This window comes from Neophocaena asiaeorientalis, unplaced genomic scaffold (assembly GCF_003031525.2).
Source record: "Neophocaena asiaeorientalis asiaeorientalis breed wild unplaced genomic scaffold, Neophocaena_asiaeorientalis_V1.1 scaffold30, whole genome shotgun sequence".
NCBI classification, from domain to species: Eukaryota; Metazoa; Chordata; class Mammalia; order Artiodactyla; family Phocoenidae; genus Neophocaena; species Neophocaena asiaeorientalis.
Window position 1 is genome coordinate 5,112,252 of NW_020174923.1, and position 24,242 is coordinate 5,136,493.

At 45.9% G+C, this 24,242-nt stretch overlaps 1 protein-coding gene across 5 annotated transcripts in view; it reads right to left on the reverse strand.

Annotated features, from left to right (window-relative positions):
- Window positions 1-24,242, reverse strand: part of SLC39A11 (solute carrier family 39 member 11) — a 423,926-nt gene that overhangs the window by 132,716 nt on the left and 266,968 nt on the right. For all 5 annotated transcript variants that reach the window (XM_024760939.1, XM_024760936.1, XM_024760937.1 and 2 more), the window contains one exon: window positions 4,770-4,940. In XM_024760939.1, the coding sequence (XP_024616707.1) occupies window positions 4,770-4,940 (171 nt within the window). The remainder of the gene's footprint in view (window positions 1-4,769; window positions 4,941-24,242) is intronic.

Here is a 24,242-nt window from a genome sequence, read left to right on the forward strand (position 1 = left end):
CTTCCCTGGTGGCGCACTGGCTAAGAATCTGCCTGCCAGTGCAGAGGACACAGGTTCGATCCCTGGTCTGGGAAGGTCCCACATGCCGCAGAGCGACTAAGCCTGCGAGCCACAACTACTGAGCCTGTGCTCTAGAGCCCGCGTGCCACAACTACTGAGCCCATGTGCCACAACGACTGAAGCCCACACGCCTAGAGCCCATGCTCCACAACAAGAGAAGCCACCGCAATGAGAAGCCCGTGTTCCCCAATGAAGAGTAGCCCCCGCTCGCCGCAACTAGAGAAAGCCCACGTGCGGCAACAAAGACCGAATGCAGCCAAAAATAAAATCAATTAATTAATTTAAAAGGCACTGTAAATCAACTATAATTCAATACAAAAAATAAAATAAAAACAAAAAGCATTTTTATCTGATCACATGAATCATAAATATTCATTATAGAAAAGTAGAGTTATAAATCTCACAAAACACGAAGGAAATAAAAATCAGCCGTAATCCTCTAACTCCATAAGCCCAAGAATAACCAACCACTGTTAACATATTAGTGTATAAATCTGTGGGGTTTTGTTCCCTCAAACAAAATCACTTCTGATGAAAACGTCAAGCGTCTCATTTAAAGCCATGAAATGGGGTCCTATCAGGAGCCGTCAGGAGGACAAGCCAAACAATTAAAATCAACTGTCCTGCTGTTCTAGAGACACAGGCAGTGACCTCCAGCTCTCTCTGCATCACAGTCACACCAGCAAAGCAAACTTGACCCCTGGCTCTGATGAGAGGTAAATATAAAGTGTGCGATTTACCCAGCCTCTTTTTCTATGGAACTTTATGAATCACGTCAAACAGCAAGGAAAGTCCAATGTATCCCAGAGACCCACAGAAGTTAAATGCGTCCCTTAGCCCACCTGGCGGCCAAGGTGGATAGGAAACTGAGACACCTGACTCCCCTCCTAGAAAGGAGGCCAGGTCCCCGAATGCACCAGCCATCCCCGGAGCCGGAATGTATAATGTGCTTCAATATGAAGTGTAACATGGGTTCCAAAAACGAGACGGCACAGGTCTTCTTGCAAGAAGCTCCATGTATGGGGGGAAACAGATACATTCAAATAACTGCATTCAGAGTGATAACTATCAAGACAGAGGCAGACACAGGATACAGGGAGGTGTCACCCAGAAACGAGTGATGACACTGTGAAATAAGTGAAATTAACAATGTACTACTTGTCTTCTTTCTCACCGAATCATCCAGTGCCAGAGCTGGAAGGAACCACAGGGATAATTAACACACACGCCTCCTCCCCCCCTCCCGCCCTCCCTGCCAACCCCACCAAATTCTCTGATGGAGCAGTGCTTAAATGAGATAAGTTCTAGAATCCCTTTAAGCTCTAAATCTAACGTTCTCACGTACAAAGACCGTAAGCTACTCATGAAAAGAGATTAGTGGGAACTCCATGGCTGGTTGATTTTTAATTCCACTCTGACACAGAGAGGGAGCCTGTTTTCCGAAAGCCCGGAAATCCCTGGAAGGCTCCGAGCCCAGGAGTCTGTATGACATGGCAGGAGAAGCCCGTTAAGAGACAGTGTGCTCCCAAGGCTACAGAGTGGGGTTGCTTTCACAGAAAACATGCCGTTTCCTTGGGAGATCATTTTCCAAAGGACTCAGCTCCCCGGGCCGAGCCATAGAAGGAACGTTTGGTGAAGGGGGAAGCCCCCCCTATCCTCGGGAGCCTTTGAACCCACCACTCGCCGGTGAGCAGGGCTCATGTCTGCTGGCCTCCATCGGGCATCACCCTTTCCTCCTGAAACATTTCAAGTCCTTGCACGGCTGGACAGTTTGTTTCTCTAAAGCAGGGGTTCCTTCCTGCTCTGGAGCCGTGGGTGGACTTCGTGAGATCTGTGAATACCCCAAACTGCCTGGTAACTGGTTTGCGTGCAACCTTCTCTTACGAGAGGGTCCATAGCTCTTAGCAGATTCCTGGGGGCACTGTGAACCACAGAAGTTTCAGGACTCATTTATCCTTGCACACGTGTCTAAAATATGAAGCCAAGTGCCTTGGGTGTGCGCTCATGTCTGCATGTGGGTCCTCGCGCTCCAGAAACCTCTGGGAGACAGCACACGGGCTAATAAGATTTCCTTTTAACTCCTACATTTTAAAAAAAAGGTTTTTTTAAACAAAATGTCATCCCCAGGACATACATAACTGAACCAGCCAAGACAAAAAAACTTCAAAAAAATCAATTATCCATTTAGTTGCTGTGAAAATCTACCTTTAAACCCAGAGTCTCGGGGAACATCAAAGCTCTAGTTAAATTTTTAATAAACCATGAAGGCTAGCGCTAAAGAAGAGACTTTTTCAAAGATAAGTTGGCGACAGACAAGCTCTTGAAACGGTTCTCATCAAAAGGCACGAAGCTGTCAGAAGGCAACGGTGGGCGAGTGAACTTCCCTTTAGACTGAAGTTAGAAGCTTGAGACTCTGGGACTGAGCCCCGGGGGGGCCTTCAGAAACACATCTATTTGTATTTAGACCTTTATTCTTTTTCAGCTGGTTAAAGAAGGAGTCTTAAATGGCAGAAAGACAGCCGCTAACTATTATGACTGAATAGACGGCCTAAGTAACTTCTCTTCTTGAATGATTAGCATTTAACAGGTTGAAAGTGACCGTGGAGGTTTTGGAACTGTGCCCGCTGCAGAGACCCTGGTCTCTCGATAAGCTCTTTAACATACTGGGGGTGAGTATGACCAGATCCTTCCACCCAGGCAAATCCACTTTGGTCAGATTTGTGTGCTGGGGTCCCACGTAAGACATCATCTCAAGACATACTGAATAGCAAGCTCTCGGAAAACAACCAAAATAGTTGACTCAGAACCCAAAGGGAAAAAAGCCAAGAGAAAAATGCGAGGGAAACAGATGCTGACAAAAACTGGGAGCAAATTGGCCTATACGATCCTATGATAGAAATTCCTAAGATCAGGATAGAAATAAGAGAGGAAAAGGCTTCTCATCTAGAGGAAGATCTCAGCTGAGTGATTAGACAAGATGTTCTGAGAGATTTCCTATGTACACTGCAACAGACAACATGCTGATATTTTCACTCCTTAAAGATGACCAGAAGAAGTCTTCACCGCACAAGCAAAAGGCACACACAGGGGAAGAAACTCGGTTTGGCCGTGGCCTTCGCTTCCACAGTACTGAAGCCAGAAGATACCAGAGCAACATCTATAAGAGCTACAAGGAGAGATAGGTACCTCTAGCAAAAGCTATGCCTAGTCCAGTCTCTGCTCCTGTACTGGGGTAACAGGCTGACATTATGAACTCTGCAAGGACTCAGATAATATATCACCTGGGGCTGCTCCCTGAGCAAGGTTGTCACTCAGACTTGAGTTCCAAAACTATGAAAGATGGATCAGAATGTTTAAGAACACAAGACTGAAGGAGTCGGGAGTATTATTAACGCTAATGACAGCTACCACTTTTCAAGTGCTCAAGTGGCCCAGGTACTGTATATATATAAAATCTTCTTTAATTATCAAAATTGGTATAGCTCACTTTGTAAATAATATCCCAGATATCTCAGTGGTAGCATAATGCCCACTTCACAGATGAGAACACCAAGGTTCAGGGAGCTCACGTCATTTGTCAAGATAAACTAGTTAGTTAAGTAGTAGAGCTGGAATTCCGCAATGTAACCCAAGGAGATCCTCAGGGTCTCTCAATTTGTTTTTTTAATAATATCTTTACTCTTTTTTTACGCTTATCTGTCTTTTCTAGTTACTCCATATAAAACATATTATTTTTGAAACAGAACACCAATCGACTAAAATAAATCCAAAGACACAAAACAAATTACTCCAAAATGTTAAAAGGAAAGGATTGGTAATGTAATAGGGAAGAACCTTTGTATTCTGTTACAAATTCACCACTAAAGGGATGTGGCCTATAAGCTCAAATTATACATAATGGCCCATCTCTGGGAACCCTGCCTCCCAGGTAATGGGCAAGAAAATACCTTTGTTTAGCTCAGAGGAGACATCCTGACCAGGCCCACCTGTGAATGGCTGCAGGGAGGAAGAAATTAACACACCCCCTCCGGAGTCTGACCGGAACCAGGAAATGTCTGACTTTACTCCCTCCCCTTTTAGTATAAAAGAAGCCTGAATTCTAACCCAGGCAAGATGGTTCTTTGGGACACGAGTCCACCATCTTCTCGGTCTGCTGGCTTTCCGAATAAAGTCGCTATCCCTCACCCCAACAACTCATCTCTCGATTTATTGACCTGTCACGTGGTGAGGAGTACAAGCTTGGACTCGGTAACGGTAATGACATCTCAGAAAGATGTCCCCGTGAAGAAAGCAGGTAAGGCAAACATCAGTGTACAACTGTACTGAATTCAATACTTTTAAAAAGGATTAAGAAGAACCAGAGACACTCTGTGTTTACGAGAGGTGCAAGCCACAGCGATCGGGCAACAGCTATGAATTTATGCCCAAACGACTTGGTATCAAATATGTGAAGAAAGGAACTCATAGGTGGAAACTGGAGTGAAATCGTCTGCGGTAACTGGGACCAGAAGTTTTAACACGCAGTGATCGATCCAGAGCCGGTAACCCAAAAAATAAACTCAAGAAAGTTTTGCACTCCCTCCCCCATGCCCCCTCGAGAAAGGACCAGCCTCACGATTGCCCAAGCCCCTTTTCCAGCCAGGCAACTGAGCTGACAGAGTCACTTCACCCTCAGACCCGTGGCTGGACCGCTCGGGGCAAGACCTCACCTGGGATGTTGTGTATGGTGATGGCCAAGATGAGTAGCACGATCCTCCTCCAGCTGCTGCCGCCGGGCAGCACCGGGTTCCCTTGAGACAGCACGGGGGCAGCTGGGCCCTCTGGAAGGTCGGTGGTCACTGCCTTCTTCCGCTGATATGCCTCGCCATTCTCACTCTTGTCTGAGCAAAAAAGAGAGGGATGGAAAGAGAGAGTAGTTTGAAAACGGGCACGTCAGCACTTGGACAAGCAGCAGCTGGAGGAAGCTTTCAGGGCTGGAAAATGGTCTATTTCCTAACTCCCTGAGGGCCCGTGTGTGCTTCTGCCTAGTCCTCCCCGCCTGCATTCATTCACTTACTCGTTCATTCATCAATCAGTCCTTGAACAGACATTCAGTGCCCAATGTACAGGGTAAAAAGATATATGCTTATGTAGAGCTGAGTCACTTTGGGGTTTTTTGGTTGGTTTTTTTTGCGGTACGCAGGCCTCTCGCTGCTGTGGCCTCTCCTGTTGCGAAGCACAGGCTCCGGACGCGCAGGCTCAGCGGCCATGGCTCACGGGCCCAGCCGCTCTGCGGCATGTGGGATCTTCCCGGACCGGGGCACGAACCCGCGTCCCCTGCATCGGCAGGCGGACTCTCAACCACTGCGCCACCGGGAAAGCCCTGAGTCACTTTGTTATACAGCAGAAACTAGCACACCACTGTAGAGCAAGTATACTCCAAGAAAGATGTTAGGAAAAATTTGAATAATATGTTGCTAAACGGAAAAATTATAATATAGAATAAATAAAAATAAAATTTATAAATAAAAAATAAAATTATAAATAAAAATAAAATTATAATATAGAACGTGATAGCACAATTTTGTTTAAATTTATGTGTATGTACTGAAAACAGATTGAAAATATAAATGTCAAATAGTAAGCCACGGTTATCTCTGAGTACAGGACTTATCAACGAAAAAAAAAAAAAAAGGGCAAAGAGATGAAAATGGGGCATCCTAACACTGCCTGTTTAAGAGAAGCAGGACTGAGCACAGATTCTGGAACTAGGCTGCCTGGCTCTCTTCCTGACTCAGCCTCTCATCAGCCGTGTGGTGCGGAACAAGCTATTTAACCCCTCTGTGCCTTAGTTTCTTGATTTATAAAATGGGGTAAGAACAGAACCTATGCCACAAGGGTTTTGTGAGAATTAAATGAGAGGCTGCACCAAAGTGCTCAGACCATACAAAGTGCTTATGTGTGGACTGTGGCTGCTGTCACACGTCCCCTCCCTCCTGCAGGAGGTGACCCTGCTCTACAGGTCACACTGACTCAGGGGGAACCAACTCGGATGCCAGGCTCAGCCAAGTAGATTCTCTCCCCAGGGATGGGGGACGGGAATGGGGAAGGACCACGTGACCCCCAGTGTGGGCTCTGCATCCGAAAGGTCATGTGATATAAGGGCAGCCACGACGTACGTGCACGAATGGGAGTAGGGGGCAGACAGACAGAGAGACAGAAGGTAACAGATGTACAGAGACAAGCAGAGATGGGAAACCACGCAGCCAGAGACAGACAGACAGAGAGACAGACAGACAGAAATACAGACAAATGGCAGCCTGGGTGCCATAGGACATTCTGACCCTCATGGGCCGACTAAGGTACCCAGCCCTTGGGTTTCATGAGATTACCTTCCTTGTAAAAGTCCCCCTTTGGGGGGAAGGGGGTGAGGGATAAACTGGAAGTATGGGATTAACAGAGGCACACTACCAGATACAAAATAGATAAACAAGGATTTACTGTATAGCACAGGGAACTATATTCAATGTCTTGTAGTAAACTGTAATGGAAAAGAATCTGGATAAAAGGATATACTAGTATGTATAACTGAATCACTTTGCTGTACATCTGAAACTAACACAAAATTGTAAATCAACTATACTTCAATTAAAAATAAAATAAAAATAAAATAAAGTTCCCCTTTGGGTATATATTTGAAAAGTGTCATTTCTTAGGGCCAGATTATGCCAAACACCCATGGTCTCCTGGGTTATTTGCTAATCCCTAATGGAGGCAAACTGCCTGGATCTGAAACACAGGACCGAGACTGAGGCAGGGAACCCAGGCTGCGGTTCACAGCAAAGGAAGGATCTTTCAGACAGGCTTCCTGCAAGAGGAAGGGAAACACCTGGGGACACAGATGGAGACAAGCGTCCCTGCATCATCTGAACCTGCAGAGCCTGACCCAGATGCCACAGAAGGTCACCAGAGCCTGTCTCTGGGACATCCACCACAGGACAGGGCAACCCTACAGCCCAGTGTTGGCTCTGCTACCCCAGGGGGATTATTAGTGGCCCCTTTCACTCCCCAAAGTGTCCTGGTTTGAAAGATAAATTTTATGGCTCCCCAGGTTGGGGGAAACAGCAGAAGCCTGACTGAGGCTCTGCTCAGATGGGGTCCAGCCGACTTGAGGGGTAGGAGGGAACTCTCCGTGGTAACTACTTCCCTTCTCTAGGGACAAATTTTTCACAAGCAAAATAATTCTCATCTCTAAGCTGAAAATTGCAGAAAATTTTTCCCAAAGTCAAATTAAGAAACTTTTGAGCCTTTACGCCTGAGCCCGGGCATTTGGTGCGGCCTCTCCTTACTCCTGGAAGTAAAGCAAGAAAAGGGCAGTTATCTCTCACCCCCTCAGGTGCTTCAAGACCAGGGTCTCATTCTATAAACTGGATCAGATCTTTGATTCCCTTTCCGGATGAGCCTATCTTAGTGGAATACGGTTTGTATGCCAAAAACATGAAAAGAAAAAACCACTTCTTTTGAAAAGCCATTATGTGTTTGTTGATTCAGATCAAGCCAGTGCAGGCTGAACAGTAAGAGAGAGCCAGCGAGCAGGTAGACTCACTCCTCCCCAGCTGGTTCTCTTAGAAACAGCTGGATCTCAGACCCACTGGGGAGAAGGGGCCTTTTATCGATCCTCTGAAATGCCAGGGTCGTCAGCCTCTGGAGGATGCAGCTGTCTCAGGGGATAGCAACAACTCCTCCTAGACAATATTTGCACGAGCTGAAGCTAAATATTCACCATGTGGCATCTATACTGTGTGTGTGTGTGTGTGTGTGTACATGCATGGGATTACCGCTGGGTACCATCTTTCTTGCCTCAGATATCAGACCGTCTTTGTGTGTGCATGCATAGGTGTGTGCTTCTGTGCACACACGGGTGTTCTTATATCGTTGACAAAACCTGATGACTCGGGCTGCAGAGGCTGGTCGTGGAACTGAACAAAACATGTGGGATTTCAAGCCCATAGACACTAAAGGCACAAGCAAACAGGCCCAAGTGCCGTGTAGGAAGGAAGCCGAGTGGTGATGAAGGGAGCTCAGCTGTCTCCTGGACCAGTCAGTGGACACCACAGATTCCCTGGACCTCCTCTGCACACACGGCCCTGACCTGGATGCTCTCCAGTGGGCATTGATAGGAACAAAAAAAACCCATCTCCTCCCTTTGGGATTTTATAATTTAAGAGAGGACAGACAGGGAAGACGTGAGTACGTTCCTGTAAATCTAAGGGACAGAAATTCACACTCTCTAACAAGCGCGGGAGGCTAGACTGATTTCTGTCAGTGTCACAAAAGGATGCGACTCTGAATTTCCTGCAAATAATGCACAGAGAACAACGGAGATGATGGGTGCCCCGTCAGCAAATTCCAGCACCAAACACGCGTTTAATAGGAACATCGAGAGGCATAAAGAGTTATTAACCGGGACGAGGATGCACGCCTCGCCTTGGGGTCCCGAGGTGTGAAAACTGATGTCACTGCCTCTCCTAGTGGGAAATGGGAGGGTATGAACGCCTGATGCACTTGAGAAAGTTAAATAACCCACCGTTTGGTAACAGCCACGAATGAGTCTGCAACGAGGAAAAACAGTCCAAAAAAATCATTACAGAGAGTCCGGATGCATCCCCAGTAACGAATACCCTTGTCTCTCCCAGAAAGGCTGCTTAAGCCATTGCACAGCATCTAGTAAAATACCAGCGCCGTGGACAAAGGGACCGCTTAAAGGAGGCCTGGCGCGGGGTTAGGGGTGTTGCCAGAGTGATAAGCACCCGTGAGATTTCCTGGGAGGGGAAAGGTCTGGGCATTTTTCGAGTAGGATTTGGCAAAGAGGAAGGACATTTTAGGGAAGGAACACCCGATGTCGGGTTCAGAAATGAAAAACTTCATCAGCGACATCCGGGAAGGGGTGATGCCAAGAACTTATTCTCAACTGACCCTCGATCCTTACAAAAGCCCCATGAAGTGGAGACCACCCCCTTTAACAAACAAGGAACCTGAAGAACAGAGAGGTGGAGGAACTGGTCCCAGGTCACACAGCCGGTCCAAGATGGATGCGGGAGTCAAGCTGGGTCCTCTGCCTCCAGAAGCCACTTCTTCACCTGGGCCCCGTGGTTGACCAGGGGTGGGGGGTGGAGTGGTTACCTGCCCCTCTGCTCGCCAAAAAGGGTCACGAGCGAGTCTCTGCAGTGACATTTAGGAGGCTGAAACCCCAGAGGTTTAGCTCGGAGAGAGTCCAGTGAGCTTGCACTACACGACACCAGAAAAGGCAGAAAAGGCTCAGAGGGAACCTCGTATCTGTAATCAATCACACCTGCTCGTACACAAACCTGAAAACGTTTCAGGCAAAGCTGTTTCTTAACCCAGCAGACCTACTGTTTTAAGTGTAAAGCAGCTGTTAAGCAGGAAGTATTTATTAACACCAAGCACGCGACACAGGGTTACAATCCTTTCGGGAAGGTGGAAAGGAAAGGCTTCAAGGTTGCCCATCGTCAAAAAACATTTTTAAGAAGTTTAAACTCAAGCGTCTGTGAATTCACAGAAAGAAGGGGCCCAGTGCTGGGGTTCGGCCTACCGTCCCCCACTTCATGCTTCCGGGAGAGGCACCCCATCGCTAAGTTTGAGAATGAGAACCGCAGGAGAACAGACAGACCGATCCGAAGCTCACTCTTCCCGCTGAATCACCGGGTCACCTTACTGGACACCTTTTGTTCCCCGCGCTCTTCTCCCTCAAACAAGGGATGTGATTCTTGTACCAACATGTTATACTGCATGGCAAAAACAGAGCCAGGTCTGGTGGGCACAAGCCGGGGAAGGGGCGGGGAGGGGATAAGCCTCCACCCCTTGAAGTGAAAGGCCTTGATGTCTCTAGATCCTAGGCTCGAAACCATTTGGGATCAGCGATGCTTTTGAAAGTACGGTGGAGCTTACACTCCTCCCTCCAGCAAAAAAAAAATACACAGACGATTTAAAAATAATGTTTGAATCCTTATGGATTCAAGGTCGTCAGACTGAGCGCATCTTGCTAGATAGATGCCACGGTAACCTTCGTTTCATAACCCGGGGGGGCGTCTCAGCAGGAACACAGGATGTTTGCTGTCCCTGCGATGATGTAACCGGCCAAATCCAATAGGCCCAGTGATGGAAGCTCAGGCCTCCGGTGAATAACGGCAACGCGAATTAACAGATCACCGGCCACAAGAGCTTTAAAAATGTCCCCAAGGTATCACTGGAGATCATCCGGTTGAATTAGCGCAAACGGGCAAATCCTCATCTGCTAAACACAGAAAGCTTCAAATCCCTGGAAAAACTCCTTCTTTCTAAACCCCTGCTATAAAACCTAAAATGAAGAGCGATATATATTCACTATGCAGTCTACACACACAAAATCCAAAGGCTGATCAAAAGAGGGAAACAGGAGGATCCATTCACTTATATTTCCTTCCCCTTCCTTCTTGTTTCCCAGAGAATCAGAATAACTCGGGGAGAAGAAATTCAATTACCAACATGAGTGTGGCAATGTTTGCTGAGAAATTTGGTTCTGTTTCCTCCATCAGCTGTGGGATTGGCACAACTTCCTTTATATAATGAAGGCTGAATTTGAAACACTGAACGTGAAGCAACTACTCAACATGGGTTACATCAACCTTGGCACGTAGAGAAAGCAAGGCCCATGGAGGAGGCCCTTCTCAGCAGCCACGTGGAACTTCAAGGAAGAGCCAGCGTGGTTCTCCCCATCTTGGCAGAAGACGCTTCAGCTTGGAGACATTCAAAACTACAGCCTGTTTCTGTCTCTAAACCTATCCACAATTCTCATACCGTTTCCTTTTTGTAAAGCTGTAAATATAACTACGTGAAAGACCGTTCCCCAGAAAGAGTCACCAATATCCCCGATACACTGACTGTCGCTTGTTCCTACCCCTCGTCCAGCATGTGCACGTTGATGTTTCGCACATTTGCGGCCAGTGCACGTGGTAGAGAGAACAGATGCTGGAGATATGGCTCTGTCAACCGTGGGGCTGTGACTCTGTCAATCATTAGCCATAAAGGCTTTAGGCAAATGCTGTATCTGTGTCTCAGTGCCTTTATAGTAAAATGGGTTTCATAGCCATATCTACTTAGGAAGGCTGTTACGAGGACTAAACTATATGTAAAGCACTTGGCACGGAACCTGGCACCTGAAAAGTACGATTCATGTTAGTTATCACAATTGATTATACATACTTTTTTTTTTTTTGGTACACTTCCTTTGAATTTTATTTTTTCCTATATAAATATAAAAAATATTAAAAAAATATTTTAAGCTATTTCCTTACAGATACGATACATTTCATTTTATTTTTTGGCCACACCACACGGCTTGTGGGATCTTAGTTCCCCAACCAGGGATCGCACCCGGGTCCACAGCCGTGAAAGCCCAAGTCTTAACCACTGGACCGTCAGGGAATTCCCTGGTTATATACATCTTAACATACAGTTTCATATTCCATTTGTTTCTTTTAAAACTACAGAAATATTTTCCAAATTTCTTAGCCTCTGGGACTCTAGCTTTTAATGGCTCGAAGGCATTTTTGCTTAGTTCCAAGCCAATCATTTGCAAAACCATTTCTTTTTTATTCAAGCCTGAGCGGTCGCTCTTTCTTTTCCAGATGCTAAAAGATACAGTGCTTCTCTCTTGCCACATGGGGGCGCACTCTTCGGCTCCCTCCCACCCGGATGGGCACCCACCCACCCGGGGAAAGTACTGCTTGACTTCACGAACCAGTTCTCTGTTTTACAGCTTCATGATTCATACATACCGCTGGAACATGTTAAAGGGCTGACCTATCCCAGGAGACAGAGCTTAGCACATGAGGGAAAATTCCTATTGCAATTGGGGGTGGATGGGGAATCTTTGTGCAAAGATCCTTAAATCTTTCAGGTGCTTCCCTGCTTGCTTGTAAGTAACTGCCAGCCAAAAATTGGTTTCCTAATATTGAACCACAGCGGAGCTGTATCACACATGTGTTTTACAAATGCAAACGCAGATAGATGCATTTGAAAAGAAACAACAGAAAATTCCCTTCTTTGACCCATGGCTCCCCTTCCACCTTCCAGTACTACCTCCTGGAATTAATTTTGGATTCGATCTCACAAGAAAGGAGAGGCGTCAGTGGAAATGGAGAGAAAAACAAAACAAATTCATTCTTGGCTTTTGATCTTGGGGGGTAGGAGGCAAGTCCTGGTGGTTTAAGAAAGAAAAAGGATTTTCAAGGAGGGTGGGGCAGATTTTGACGCTTCAATATTTTGCCTTAAATGCTGTCTTTAGAACCCCGTGGGCACTTGAAACGTGCCTCAACTGTCAGGAACAGGGAAGCTGGGGGTGCAGTAGAGTGTGATATAATGCAGTCTATCGTTGGTCAAGAGACAGAGGAAAGAGGGAAGGAAAAACGATGCTCACGCCTTTCCTGGGAGAAATTCCTTACAAGGTCACCCACCCAGGAGTGTCCCTAGATCCTCCGGAACCCCTTGGAAAGACCGACATCTAGGCTGCAAGTGTAAAGTCCTGGCATAGAACCAATGGCAGGACATTCATTTAAATGTCATCAATTTAATAAGTTTAGTGGGTTGAACTAGTCAAGGCAGGGCTGGTCAGCCATTAATCCATCTCTCCTTTGGGCAAGTACCCCCAATACAACTCTCCTTCCAATAACCTCATTTCTGATTCTAAAGATATAAATGCATATTTAAGCAAACTTGGAAAACCTCAAAGTATAACAGAAGAAAACTGAAATCCCATCAGCTAAAAAAAAAAATTTAGAGTTTGGTGTATGTCCTTCCAAGTTTTCTCAGGTGGTTTTACATAACTGAGATGATCATATTATACAACTGCTGACTATTTTTACTCCCACTAAACGTAACACAAACGTTTCCGCCGTATGATTAAAAACCCTTATAAGCATTTCAAGCAGTACAAAGTACTATTTACATTCTCACACCATTGAGCCTTTAGGCTATTTCTAAATTTTCTTCCCTATAAATATCACTGCAAAATCTTTAACCTATATAAACAATCAGAGATCTGAATGAACAAAGTTCCCAGAAGCTGAAATGCCGATCAGAGGGCCTGGATGTATTTGTCTAATTAATTTCCAGAAAGGCCACGCCATTTATAGTCCCCTGGGCAGAGTTTGCAAGTTCTCATCATGCCATTTTTTAGTCAGCTTGGGTATTTCTCATTTAAAAATAAGTGTATTCATTTATGGGAGAAATGACATTTCCCTTCCTTTGTATTTCTTTGACTACAAGTGAAATTGAACATTTTTCATCGTTCCAGGCGTATTACTTTCCTCTTTTGTGAAAGGTCCTCTGTCCGAACAAGGCCTCTTTAAGGAATGAGAATATGATTAGCTTTTTCCTTATAGATACGAGTAACTTTCCTGTGATCCACTTATGTGTGTCAGTGAGTAATGAGATGGAGCTGGGAGCAGCAGGTATTATTACACATCAGACGGATGAAACCACCTGGTCACACTGGAATTTCAGCCTCCATTTGCTAAACTCCTTTTTGACATTTCTCAAGACGGCAGAGTGCCCTTAAAAAAAATAAGTGTTGGACAAAACTCTAATTCAAAAACATACATGCACCCCTATGTTCACAGCAGCACTAGTCACAATAGCCAAGACATGGGAACAACCTAAGTGTCCACTGACAGATAAATGGATAAAGAAGATGTGGGGTGTGTGTATGTATATATATATATATATATATATAATTATCATACTAAGTGAAGTAAGCCAGACAAAGACAAATACCATATGATGTCACATATATATGGAATCTAAAATGTGACACAAACGAACTTACTTCTGAAACAGAAACAAACTCACATACATAGAGAACAGACTTGTGGCTGCCAAGGCGGGGTTAGGGGAGGGGAGGGATGGACTGGGAGTTTGGGGTTAGCAGATGTAAGCTATCATATACAGGATGGATGAACAAAAAGGTCCTACTGTAGAGCACAGGGAACTATATTCAATATCCTGTGATAACTCATAATAGAAAAGAATATGATAAATAATATATATGTGTGTGTGTATAATTGAATCACTTTGCTGTACAGCATACACTAACACAACATTGGAAATCAGCTATACATCAATAAAATAAAATTTTTTTCCGAAGTGTTATCTGCTTGATTTAGACCGCTACCTGGTATGGCCCCAAAAGCTAATTTTCTCTCTCAATATTCAAACACAACTGTTTTCTTTTTTTTTTAATTTTTTGCAGACAGTGTACTTTTATTTTTTAATTTATTTTCTGAAGTATAGTTGATATAATAGCTTACATCTGCTAATCCCAAACTCCCAATCCATCCTGCCCCCTCCCCCACTCCCCCTGGGATCGTATGAAACACCACTCTTTTCAAAAGCAGAGGACATTTGAGAGCTTCTCTTGCTTCCCTAGCCTTCTGTCCCCCCACACCCCTGGGATTCTTGTATGCAGCAGAGCATATAGGCAGACCTCAGAGATACCATGGGTTCAGTTCGGGACCACCCCAGTGAAGCCAATAACGCAATAGAGCGAGTCCCACGAGCTTCTTGGTTTCCCAGTGCATATAAAAGTTATGTTTACACTACGATGAAGCCTATTAATGTGCAACAGCATCATGTCTTAAAAATATCTTAAAAATACTTTATTGCTAAAACAATGCTGACCGTCATCTGAGCCTTCAGTGAGTTGTAGCAGTAACATCAAAGATCACCAATGACACATCACCCTAACAAACAGAATAATAATGAAAAAGTTTGAAATAGTGTGAGAATTACCAAAATGTGACACAGAGACACAAAGTGAGCAAATGCTGCTGGAAAATGGCGCTGATAAAACTTGTTCGAGGGACTTCCCTGGTGGCGCAGTGGTTAAGAATCTGCCTGCCAATGCAGGGGACACAGGTTGGAGCCCTGGTCTGGGAAGATCCCACATGCCGCTGAGCAACTAAGCCCGTGCGCCACAACTACTGAGCCTGTGCTCCACAACTACTGAGCCCGTGCTCCACAACTACTGAAGCCCACATGCTCTAGGGTCCATGCTCCACAACAAGAGAAGCCACTGCAATGAGAAGGCTGCACACCGCAACAAAGAGTAGCCCCCACTCGCCGCAACTAGAGAGAGCCCGTGCGCAGCAACAAAGCCCCAACGCAGCCAAAAAAATTTAAAAACTCGTTCGATGAAAGGTTGCCACAAACCTTTGATTTGTTTAAAAAAAAAAATCTGCAAACTCAGTAAAGCAAAGCATAATAAAACGAGGTCTGCCTGTATAGCAAAAAAATCTAATGTGGACAGGACCCTTGCTAGAGTTTCTGAATTTAGCAAATAAAAAGACAGGGTGCTCAGTTGTATATGCATTTCAGATAAAACAGAAACTTTCAGTATAAGTATATGCCGAATATTGCAGGGGATATACTTATGCTAAAAAGTATTCATTGTTTATCTGAAATTTGAATTTAACTGGGTATCCTGCATTTTAACCAACAGTCCTACTTACCCAATCTAGGGTCCAAGTTCTAGGGCGGGGAGAAGATGGGCAGACCGACTGCACTTTCCTCTGAAAGCAGCTACACACTCGTCTCAGTGAAAAACTCTTTCAATGATGCACTACATGGGTCACGTATAATCCAGGGTAGGAAAAGATTCTGTTAGAGACCAAGGAAACTTCATGGAAAGATAACTGAAGTATGTATATATGTATTTATTTCTTTTTGTAAATGTATATATTTATTTTTGGCTGCGTTGGGTCTTCGTTGCTGCACACGGGCTTTCTCTAGTTGTGGCGAGCGGGGGCTATTCTTCATTGCAGTGCGCGGGCTTCTCATTGCAGTGGCTTCTCTTGCTTGCAGAGCACGGGCTCTAAGTGCATGGGCTTCAGTAGTTGTGGCTCACGGGCTCTAGAGCGCAGGCTCAAGAGTTGTGGCGCACGGGCTTAGTTGCTCCGCGGCACGTGGGATCTTCCCGGACCAGGGCTCGAACCCGTGTCCCCTGCATTGGCAGGCGGATTCTTAACCAGCGCGTCACCAGGGAAGTCCCAACTGAAGTATTTACTTTGCTTAGTTACTAACCTTTAGGCAGAGACGCAACGGGAGTTTAAGAAACATAATGAAAACCTTATTTACAATCTTTTTAACTATAACAGATTTCTCCATTTATCATTCTAATAATCTCAATCCACACGATTGTCAGAGGGTGAAATGCTGTCTGTGTAAGAAGGCTGATTAGATTCCCTTGTCTTTTCAGTCAGTACATATTTTCCAGGCCCTGAAAGTCATCCATGCCTTAGCTTTGATGCTTATGAATACGCAATTGCTTTGCTACAACAGAGAAACAAGTAGGTCTGCGTAATTGGTAAAAAATTAAATGTACATCAGAAGAAGAAATGGGTTCACTATTAGCTAAAGATTTCTCATCCATTAAGCAAACCACCCACTAAAACGTTGTTTGTTCCAAATAGCTAAGTAAGATAATAATTTCTACTCTCGGTCAACGGAACCAAGATTTCCAATAAGATTAAAACGTCCACCTACCAGGTCAGCTCTTCTACCGCCTTATCAACATGAGCTCATTCCTGATGAATTAACTGTTCTCCAAAAATAAATCCCAAGTGGACTCCAGAGCTGCCTCTAATTCTTCTTAGCTTACCCTACACATTGTGTTCAGTGCAAACACCCTGGTGGGCAAGAGACCTCCGTAACTACTGAGGGATCCACCAGCAGAAGACATTTGCTTCAAAAGAGTTCCAGCCCCCTCATTAGAGAAAGGGCATTTTGGAGAATTGAAGACTGCTTATAAGAGCTTTACAGAGGACTCTCAACCTCTCCGGGAAACATGGGGGCTCCTCACTTGACTTATACGGTTGTAAATTACCAGGTCGAGGAGGTATCGTCCAAGAGGACAGCACCTATTTCAGGCTTGTGTCCAACTGCTAACATGAACTTCATAGTCATTTGTGTCACTTTCACCTTTGACGTAAGGCCACCCTGCCATCTCCTCTAATTCTGAGGATAAACATTCGTAGCCAAGACCACTGTATCTCCAAGTGTGGAATGAAGACATCCATTGCTGTGCGCGGTGGAGGCTCTTAAAAGATGACTCCTGAACCACCACCACCCCCATCCCGGTAGCTCCTGAATTAGAACCTATGGGAGAAGGGCCCAGGAATCTGCATTGTACAAGCCATATGTCCCTTCACGCTCACCCCAACATATTCCTGATACAGACTACACTCTAAAAATGAATGTTTTAGACTGCCCAACTACGAATGAGTCGAGGGATTACCTCTGTACTTAAATTTACTTTAGTCCAGGGACTTCCCTGGTGGCGCAGGGGATAAGACTCTGCACTCCCACTGAAGGGGGCCCGGGTTCGATCCCTGGTCAGGGAACTAGATCCCACATGAATGCTGCAACCAGGAGTTCGCATGCCACAACTAAGGAGCCCACGTGCTGCAACTAAGGAGCCCGCCTTCCACAACTAAGACTGGGTGCAGCCAAATAAATAAATAAATATTTTTTTAAATGTACTTTAGTCCAAATACTACTGCCTAATTTGGTGTCTCAAAGTACTAGACAGAGATATATCTGACCCTTAGTCATAGCTGGGCACCTAAAGAGTCATATGACTTTTTTCCAAACACGCAGTGGGAAAGGTAAAGGAATTTAAGACTAGAAGATGAAAAGTAATTGAACTATCTTGATAGGAACCATCATTTCCTTACATAAAATAAAAATCCTTCTTTTTTTTTTTCAAGAGGATATGGGTCATCGTAAGGAAATTCAATCACCAGCAGAAGAACTGAGAGAAAAATAAATTCCTTCAAACCAAGACACTCACTCATCTTGCCTAAGTTGATATAGGGTCTATAGACAGGGACTATATAGGGTCTAAATGAATATAATCCCTCTGTCTATTTATATATATAGCGTTTCCTCTTTTATCCTAGAAGTTGGTCACCAGGAATCAAAACATGACAGGATAGACGAAAACTCTTAGCTTCTATAATCAACAGAGTATCCACACTGCCAATATTAACAAACAGCATGACATTCTGCAAACCACAATGGGAAACAAAATCTTTCTTTTGTCAAAGGCCGCAAAACTGAAAGGAAAACATGGTGCTTCTAAATAGGTTTAAGTGAGACTAAAATTCCATAAATATTTCTTGGTTTATGGATTTTCTTTGCTTTTCGGGATACAAACAGTTGATGCTGGATCACAGGATAATCGCTGGAGATAACAACAAAAAAAGAAGACAAGCACAGGCCTGAAGATTTAGGGTTTGCTTTTTGTCTTTGCTACAAGAAGGTCAGAGAGCTGGGGCTTGACCCGGATGCAAAGGAGACTGTAAGTCCATGTCTGGCTTCAGTAGGAAGTGTTTCTTGGTCACAGTCCCCAGTGCTGGGCAACAGAAACCAACTCATTCATTGGAAGTGTCCCGAGGGAGGGGCTCGTGGAACCAACCCAGGAAGGCCACAGAACCCACCCTGGAACCCAGACAGGGCCAAGGGAGACCAGGACTTCCTGATCCACCCACAAAATGCCCCCACGTCGCCCTCGGGGTGGCACCCTTATCCCCAATGTCCCAAAATGCTGGCCACTCCTGCTGTAACACTGCTCCCTTTGCCGTCAGGTCCATCTAACTGGCCAAGCCAAGGTCACCTCCAGCTGCCAGACAGGCTGGAAGTCCAGCTTCTATCCTGAAAGCCAGGCTCTGTCTTTCACCAAGACTTGCGAGATGGGGCAGAAGGGAGAGTCCCAAACATGCTCAAGGGGTTCAGGGGCCAAGTAGCTAGGGGAGAGAGGGGCGGAGAGAGGGAGGGAGAGATTCGCGTCCTCAGACATCTAAGTCTGCAATGTCTAATTCTACATTAAAGTTGCACCATATTTTTCTCACTCTTTAGAAAGACACAACGAAATGAACGGAATCCATGGTAGACAATTCTCATGCCAACTCTATCTCCAGTGCTCTACACGTAACCCTAGGAAAGTCCCAACCGCTCAAGATTTTTGCTTCTTCCAAGTGTAACTGAGCTGAATTAGACAGACTCCAGGGCCCCTTCCAGCACGAACCTTCTATGCTTCTGGAGACAGCCTCTGACACAGCTGGCCTAAATGACCACTCACCCCTGGTGAGTAGGAGAGAGCGGCTGTTTCCAGTGCCAGAGTTTCTAGAACTCTGTTCTAGCCCAAGAAATTCCCCCAGATGAGTTTCACGGACAGCATATTCCAACCGTTCATAACATAAGGACGTGCTCTAAATGAGCAGCAAGTTCATTTGCCCCTGGGGAATCAACCTCTTTTGTGACCTCAAGTAAAAGCCCTATTTTCCCTTAAAATATTTTCTGACAATACCCAAATTCCCATCCATTATAGGAAATATACAAAATAATGATGAGCACAAAGAAAGACAGAAAACCACTCACCACCCAGAAGTGACCACCTTTTAAAAATCCTAACAATCCTTTCTATATTTATACTGTGTGTGGATAAATGCAAACACACACACACATCTTTTAATTGAATCATACTATTTTGAAACATGACTTTACACAACAATAAATCGTAAATACGTTCCATATCATAATACATTCTCCCATATCAGAGGTTCTCAACCAGATTCCCGTCAGCTGCTAGAGGTCGAGATGCGCACGATGCAGAGTTTCCAGTAGCCGAACAGAGAGCTAAGAATACGTATTCAGGGGCTTCCCTGGTGGCGCAGTGGTTGGGAGTCCGCCTGCCGATGCAGTGCACACGGGTTCATGCCCCGGCCCAGGGAGATCCCACGTGCCGTGGAGCAGCTGGGCCCGTGAGCCATGGCCGCTGAGCCTGCGCGTCCGGAGCCTGTGCTCCGCAACAGGAGAGGCCACAACAGTGAGAGGCCCGCATACCGCAAAAAAAAAAAAAAAGAATACATACTCAAACATATATACAATGGAACATTACTCAGCCATAAAGAAGAACGAAATAATGCCATTTGCAGCAACATAGGTGGACCTAGAGATTGTCATACTGAGTGAATTAACTCAGACAGAGAAAGACAAATGTCATATGATATCACTTATACGTGGAATCTAAAAAAAAATAGTACAAATGAACTTATCTACAAAACAGAGTCACAGATGTAGAAAACAAACTTAGGTTAACAAGGGGGAAAGAGGGGAATAGGGATAAATTGGGAGATTGGGATTGACACATACACACTACTGTATATAAAATAGGTAACTAATAAGGACCTACTGTATAGCACAGGGAACTCTACTCAATGCTCTGTAATGACCTATATGGGAAAAGAATCTAAAAAAGAACGCATATATGTATATGTATAACTGAATCACTTTGCTGTACAGCTGAAACTAACACAACACTGTAAATCAACTATACTCCAATATAAAGCAAAATTAAATTAAAAAAAAAAAAGAATACAGACTCAAGATTCCTTTTCCTGTCAGAAGAAAAGATGTGCTTACTGTCCAAATCATTTTAAAGTCAAGTACAACCAATTAACTTCCAGGCCTCCAGCGAGGTCTGGTGTTTAGAATCATGAAAGGTGGCTGGACAGGAACGATCAATCACCAGTTTACAATTGGCCAAATGTTGGTGGAACTTAAAAGGGCCAATATTTCTTGTTCTGAGACTTCTGTGATGTAAATGTTATCTTTAGGAGTGGTTTCTGAGCCCTTCCTTCTTAGGCTCGATTTAAACGGTATATGAAAAAGAACATGTGTCTAAGCAGGGGTGCTTTCTGCAGCCTACGTTTCCATCATATTGAACATTTTTCCCGTTCATCATTTATTTGTTGTCTGTTTGCAAGGCCATCGCCTCGTATCTGGGCCTGAGCTTTGCTCACAGTTACATCCACGGTGCCCAGCACGGTGTCTGGCACAGAGGAGGTTACTTAAATACTTCGCATACTAACCCTATTAGAGGTGTTATCCTAACTACCCACTCACAGAAGGCACTACTTCAACCTAATCCTCCCCAGGAGACAAAGGGGGGGGGGAAGGAGGGGAGAGCAGTTCCATGAACAGTAAATGCCAACCCGAAAAGCAGGATAGTCAAACTCAAAACCTTATATAATCACCAACCCCCCGGCCCCGTGACACACAGCAGCCCAGGACGAAGCTGATTCTTGCTTCATGACCCCCTCTGCTCCCCGATTCAGGATCAACTATCACTGACCGAGTGTTTCTTGTATACCCTGCAAGGCCCCGGATGTTCAATGACCTGGAAGAACTTTTTATCTTCTTTAATCCTAGAAGCAGCTCTAGGAGGTATGAACCCTATCTTACAGGTAAGGAACCCTATCTTACCCAACATCCTTCCTTCCAAGTATAGCTGCTCAGCCACTATCCCCAGCTCCGCCCCCTTCCTGTAACTGACAGCCTACAGTGTGCGTGTGTGTGCGTGTGTGTGTGTGTGTGCGTGCGTGTGTGTGTAATGCTTCTTCTCTATCCTCTTGGTCCAGGAGGAGGAATTTTCCCTAAATACTCTTGGCCTTTTGTCCCGCCCTTCACACCTCCTGTGGGGAAGAAGTGAGTTTCCTGAGAGATGAATCTGGGGGGACGGACATGCATGGTTCAGCCCCCTCCCTCTTCCCTTGAGTGCCAGGGCACCCACAGGTAACATGTCTCTGGTCTAATCCCCCATGTGGCAAGTCTTACGGAGGGGGTGGGGCAGGGCCCACGTGGCTCCACAGATGTGTCTGTGATTGGTGGCTAAGTCTGCCTAATTCTGCATTCAACATCATGAATCCCATTGTTGCTGCATACAAAACCAATGCCTCTAACCTAACCTTCACTGGTAATGACAGTGAAATTGTTATTTCCATCTGCCTCCTTTGCTTCTTACTGTTGATTCAGAATTCAGACAGGGAAGACCCAACACCCAGTCCTAAACCTGCTCTAGCGTCCAGTCCACAGTGGTCAGCGCGTGGATGGACTTATGATTCAAGCCAGCCCATCAAAGTCCTTGGTCTACACATAATGCCCATGGACCCTGCCCCATGGACTCGAGCCTGGCCACGTCAGCAAAGACAAGGGAAATACATCGGGTGGAGAAGTCACCTCAGAGGTGCCATGTTCCCTGTTCCAGACCTGATGCCTATTCGTGAAGCTCCCCCTTTTCCCATGAACTCCCAGTACTACCCTCCCCACCAGCGAGCCAATAAAAATCCCTCTGGCTCCACCTAGTCTAACTGATCCCCGTCATCAGCAACCAAGAGAGGTCAGACCTGAAGTAAGGAAACTTGACTCAGAGACTGAGTGATCCTGCTAGGGATGAGGACTCCTCAGCTACAAAGCAGCAGGGACCGGGGTGCAGACCCAGATCTCCTGACTGCCGGTGTGGGGCCGTTTCCACCAACCACACCACCTCAATCTCTTTCCCCTTCAGCCTCGCCACCACTGCTTCTAAAACCCCAAATCCCCTCGACCCACTAATTCTCTGAAGCATTTGGGGCTCAGGAACGTTTCCTTCCACCACGCAGACCCCCCAGGATGCACGTCACTGCCTTGCCCCCTGTAGCTTCGGCCCTCGCCGTGCTGAACAAACTAGACGTCTGAGGGCAAAGAGGGCTTGAACTTGGCCTCCGGGCCCATCTTCTCACCCAAGGCAGATCCCCAGTTCCTTGCACCGGTCTCCTGGCCTGAGCTCTGGCTGGATTAACCACTCTGCCCTCAAAAGCAGCCAGTCTTCTTGATCAGGCCAGTCACATGTCAATCCCGTGCCAAAGCCCATCCAGAGAAGACCGGGTCCAGAAACGCAGGAGCCCAGAGGCACCTATGAGAGAGGCAGTGAGGGCAAGTAGGCACGGATCTCCTCCTCCGCCTTCTTCTTGTCTTCCAGAAAGCAAGCCCTGTGTCACCAAGATGGAAAGCTCCCAGACACTGGTCGGATTCAAGAAAATCACATAAAGAATAACAAGGGATTATGTGGGGATGCGACAGGGGACTGGAGCCTACTAAGCAGGAAGAAATTCCGGGAGATGATGGACAAAGCGGGGGTAAATGGCACAGCATTCAACAAGGATCAGCAAAGTCCCTTTCCTGGGGGGCAGGACGAGGGCGTCACAAAGTATATTCTGCCACAGAGAACCTGCAGGGGGCAGAAGCACCTGTTTTCTTTTTTCTTTTTTCTTTTTTTTTTTTTTGCGGTACGCGGGCCTCTCACTGTTGTGGCCTCTCCCGTTGCGGAGCACAGGCTCCGGACGCGCAGGCTCCGCGGCCATGGCTCACAGGACCAGCCCTCCGCGGAATGTGGGATCTTCCCGGACCGGGGCACGAACCCACGTCCCCTGCATCGGCAGGCGGCCTCTCAACCACTGCGCCACCAGGGAAGCCCAAAACCTGTATTCTTTTAGGTGAGAAGAGCCCCTATGTTAGCGTAACCTACAAAGCTAGAAAGGTGAAGCCCCACCAAGGCCCTATTGGATATTCTTGGGTTAGGTGGGCTCATTTCCAATCAGCACGGGCTTAGGGCTTATAAATAAGGAGCCGCTAGCACATCATTGAGATGCAAATAATTTACACATTATGTAAATGCAGCTAAACGTCTGTCTCTGAAGGTCTGTTTTCCTAATCAGCTAAATATCTCCCCAGCAATACTTCCGTACTATTAATCTGTTCAAAAGAAATTTCGAACAGAGGGCAGAGGTAAACCTCGGCACAGCTACCCACGCTGTTAAGAAAAACAAACAAAAAACCAAAAAACGACTCTCCAAGAACAGGGTCGCATCTAGTAAAGAAAAACCACCCTCCCAACCTGGCTGTTCTCCGTGGAAAAGAACACAAGTCAGCTCGTATGACGGCAAACTCGTGTTTGACTTGTGGATGGAGGGTGGACCGTGGAAAGAAGAATCTGCTGGCACCGCCAGGGAGGCACAAGGGGAAATTCCAGGCCGACCTGGCCTCAGTTTGCTACCACCTCCCCACTCTCGAGATCAGCAACAGTGATTCGGATACAGGAGCCGCCTGTTCCCCCTCCTCCCCGCTCCAGGGTTAAAGGGGAAGAAAGCTACCGTGGCTGTGAGTCCCAGACGTTTCCCTTTGCTCACCTTTTCAGCGTATGCATCTGTGTGTGTGTGTGTGTGTGTGTGTGTGTGTGAGAGAGAGAGAGAGAGAGAGAGAGAGAGAGA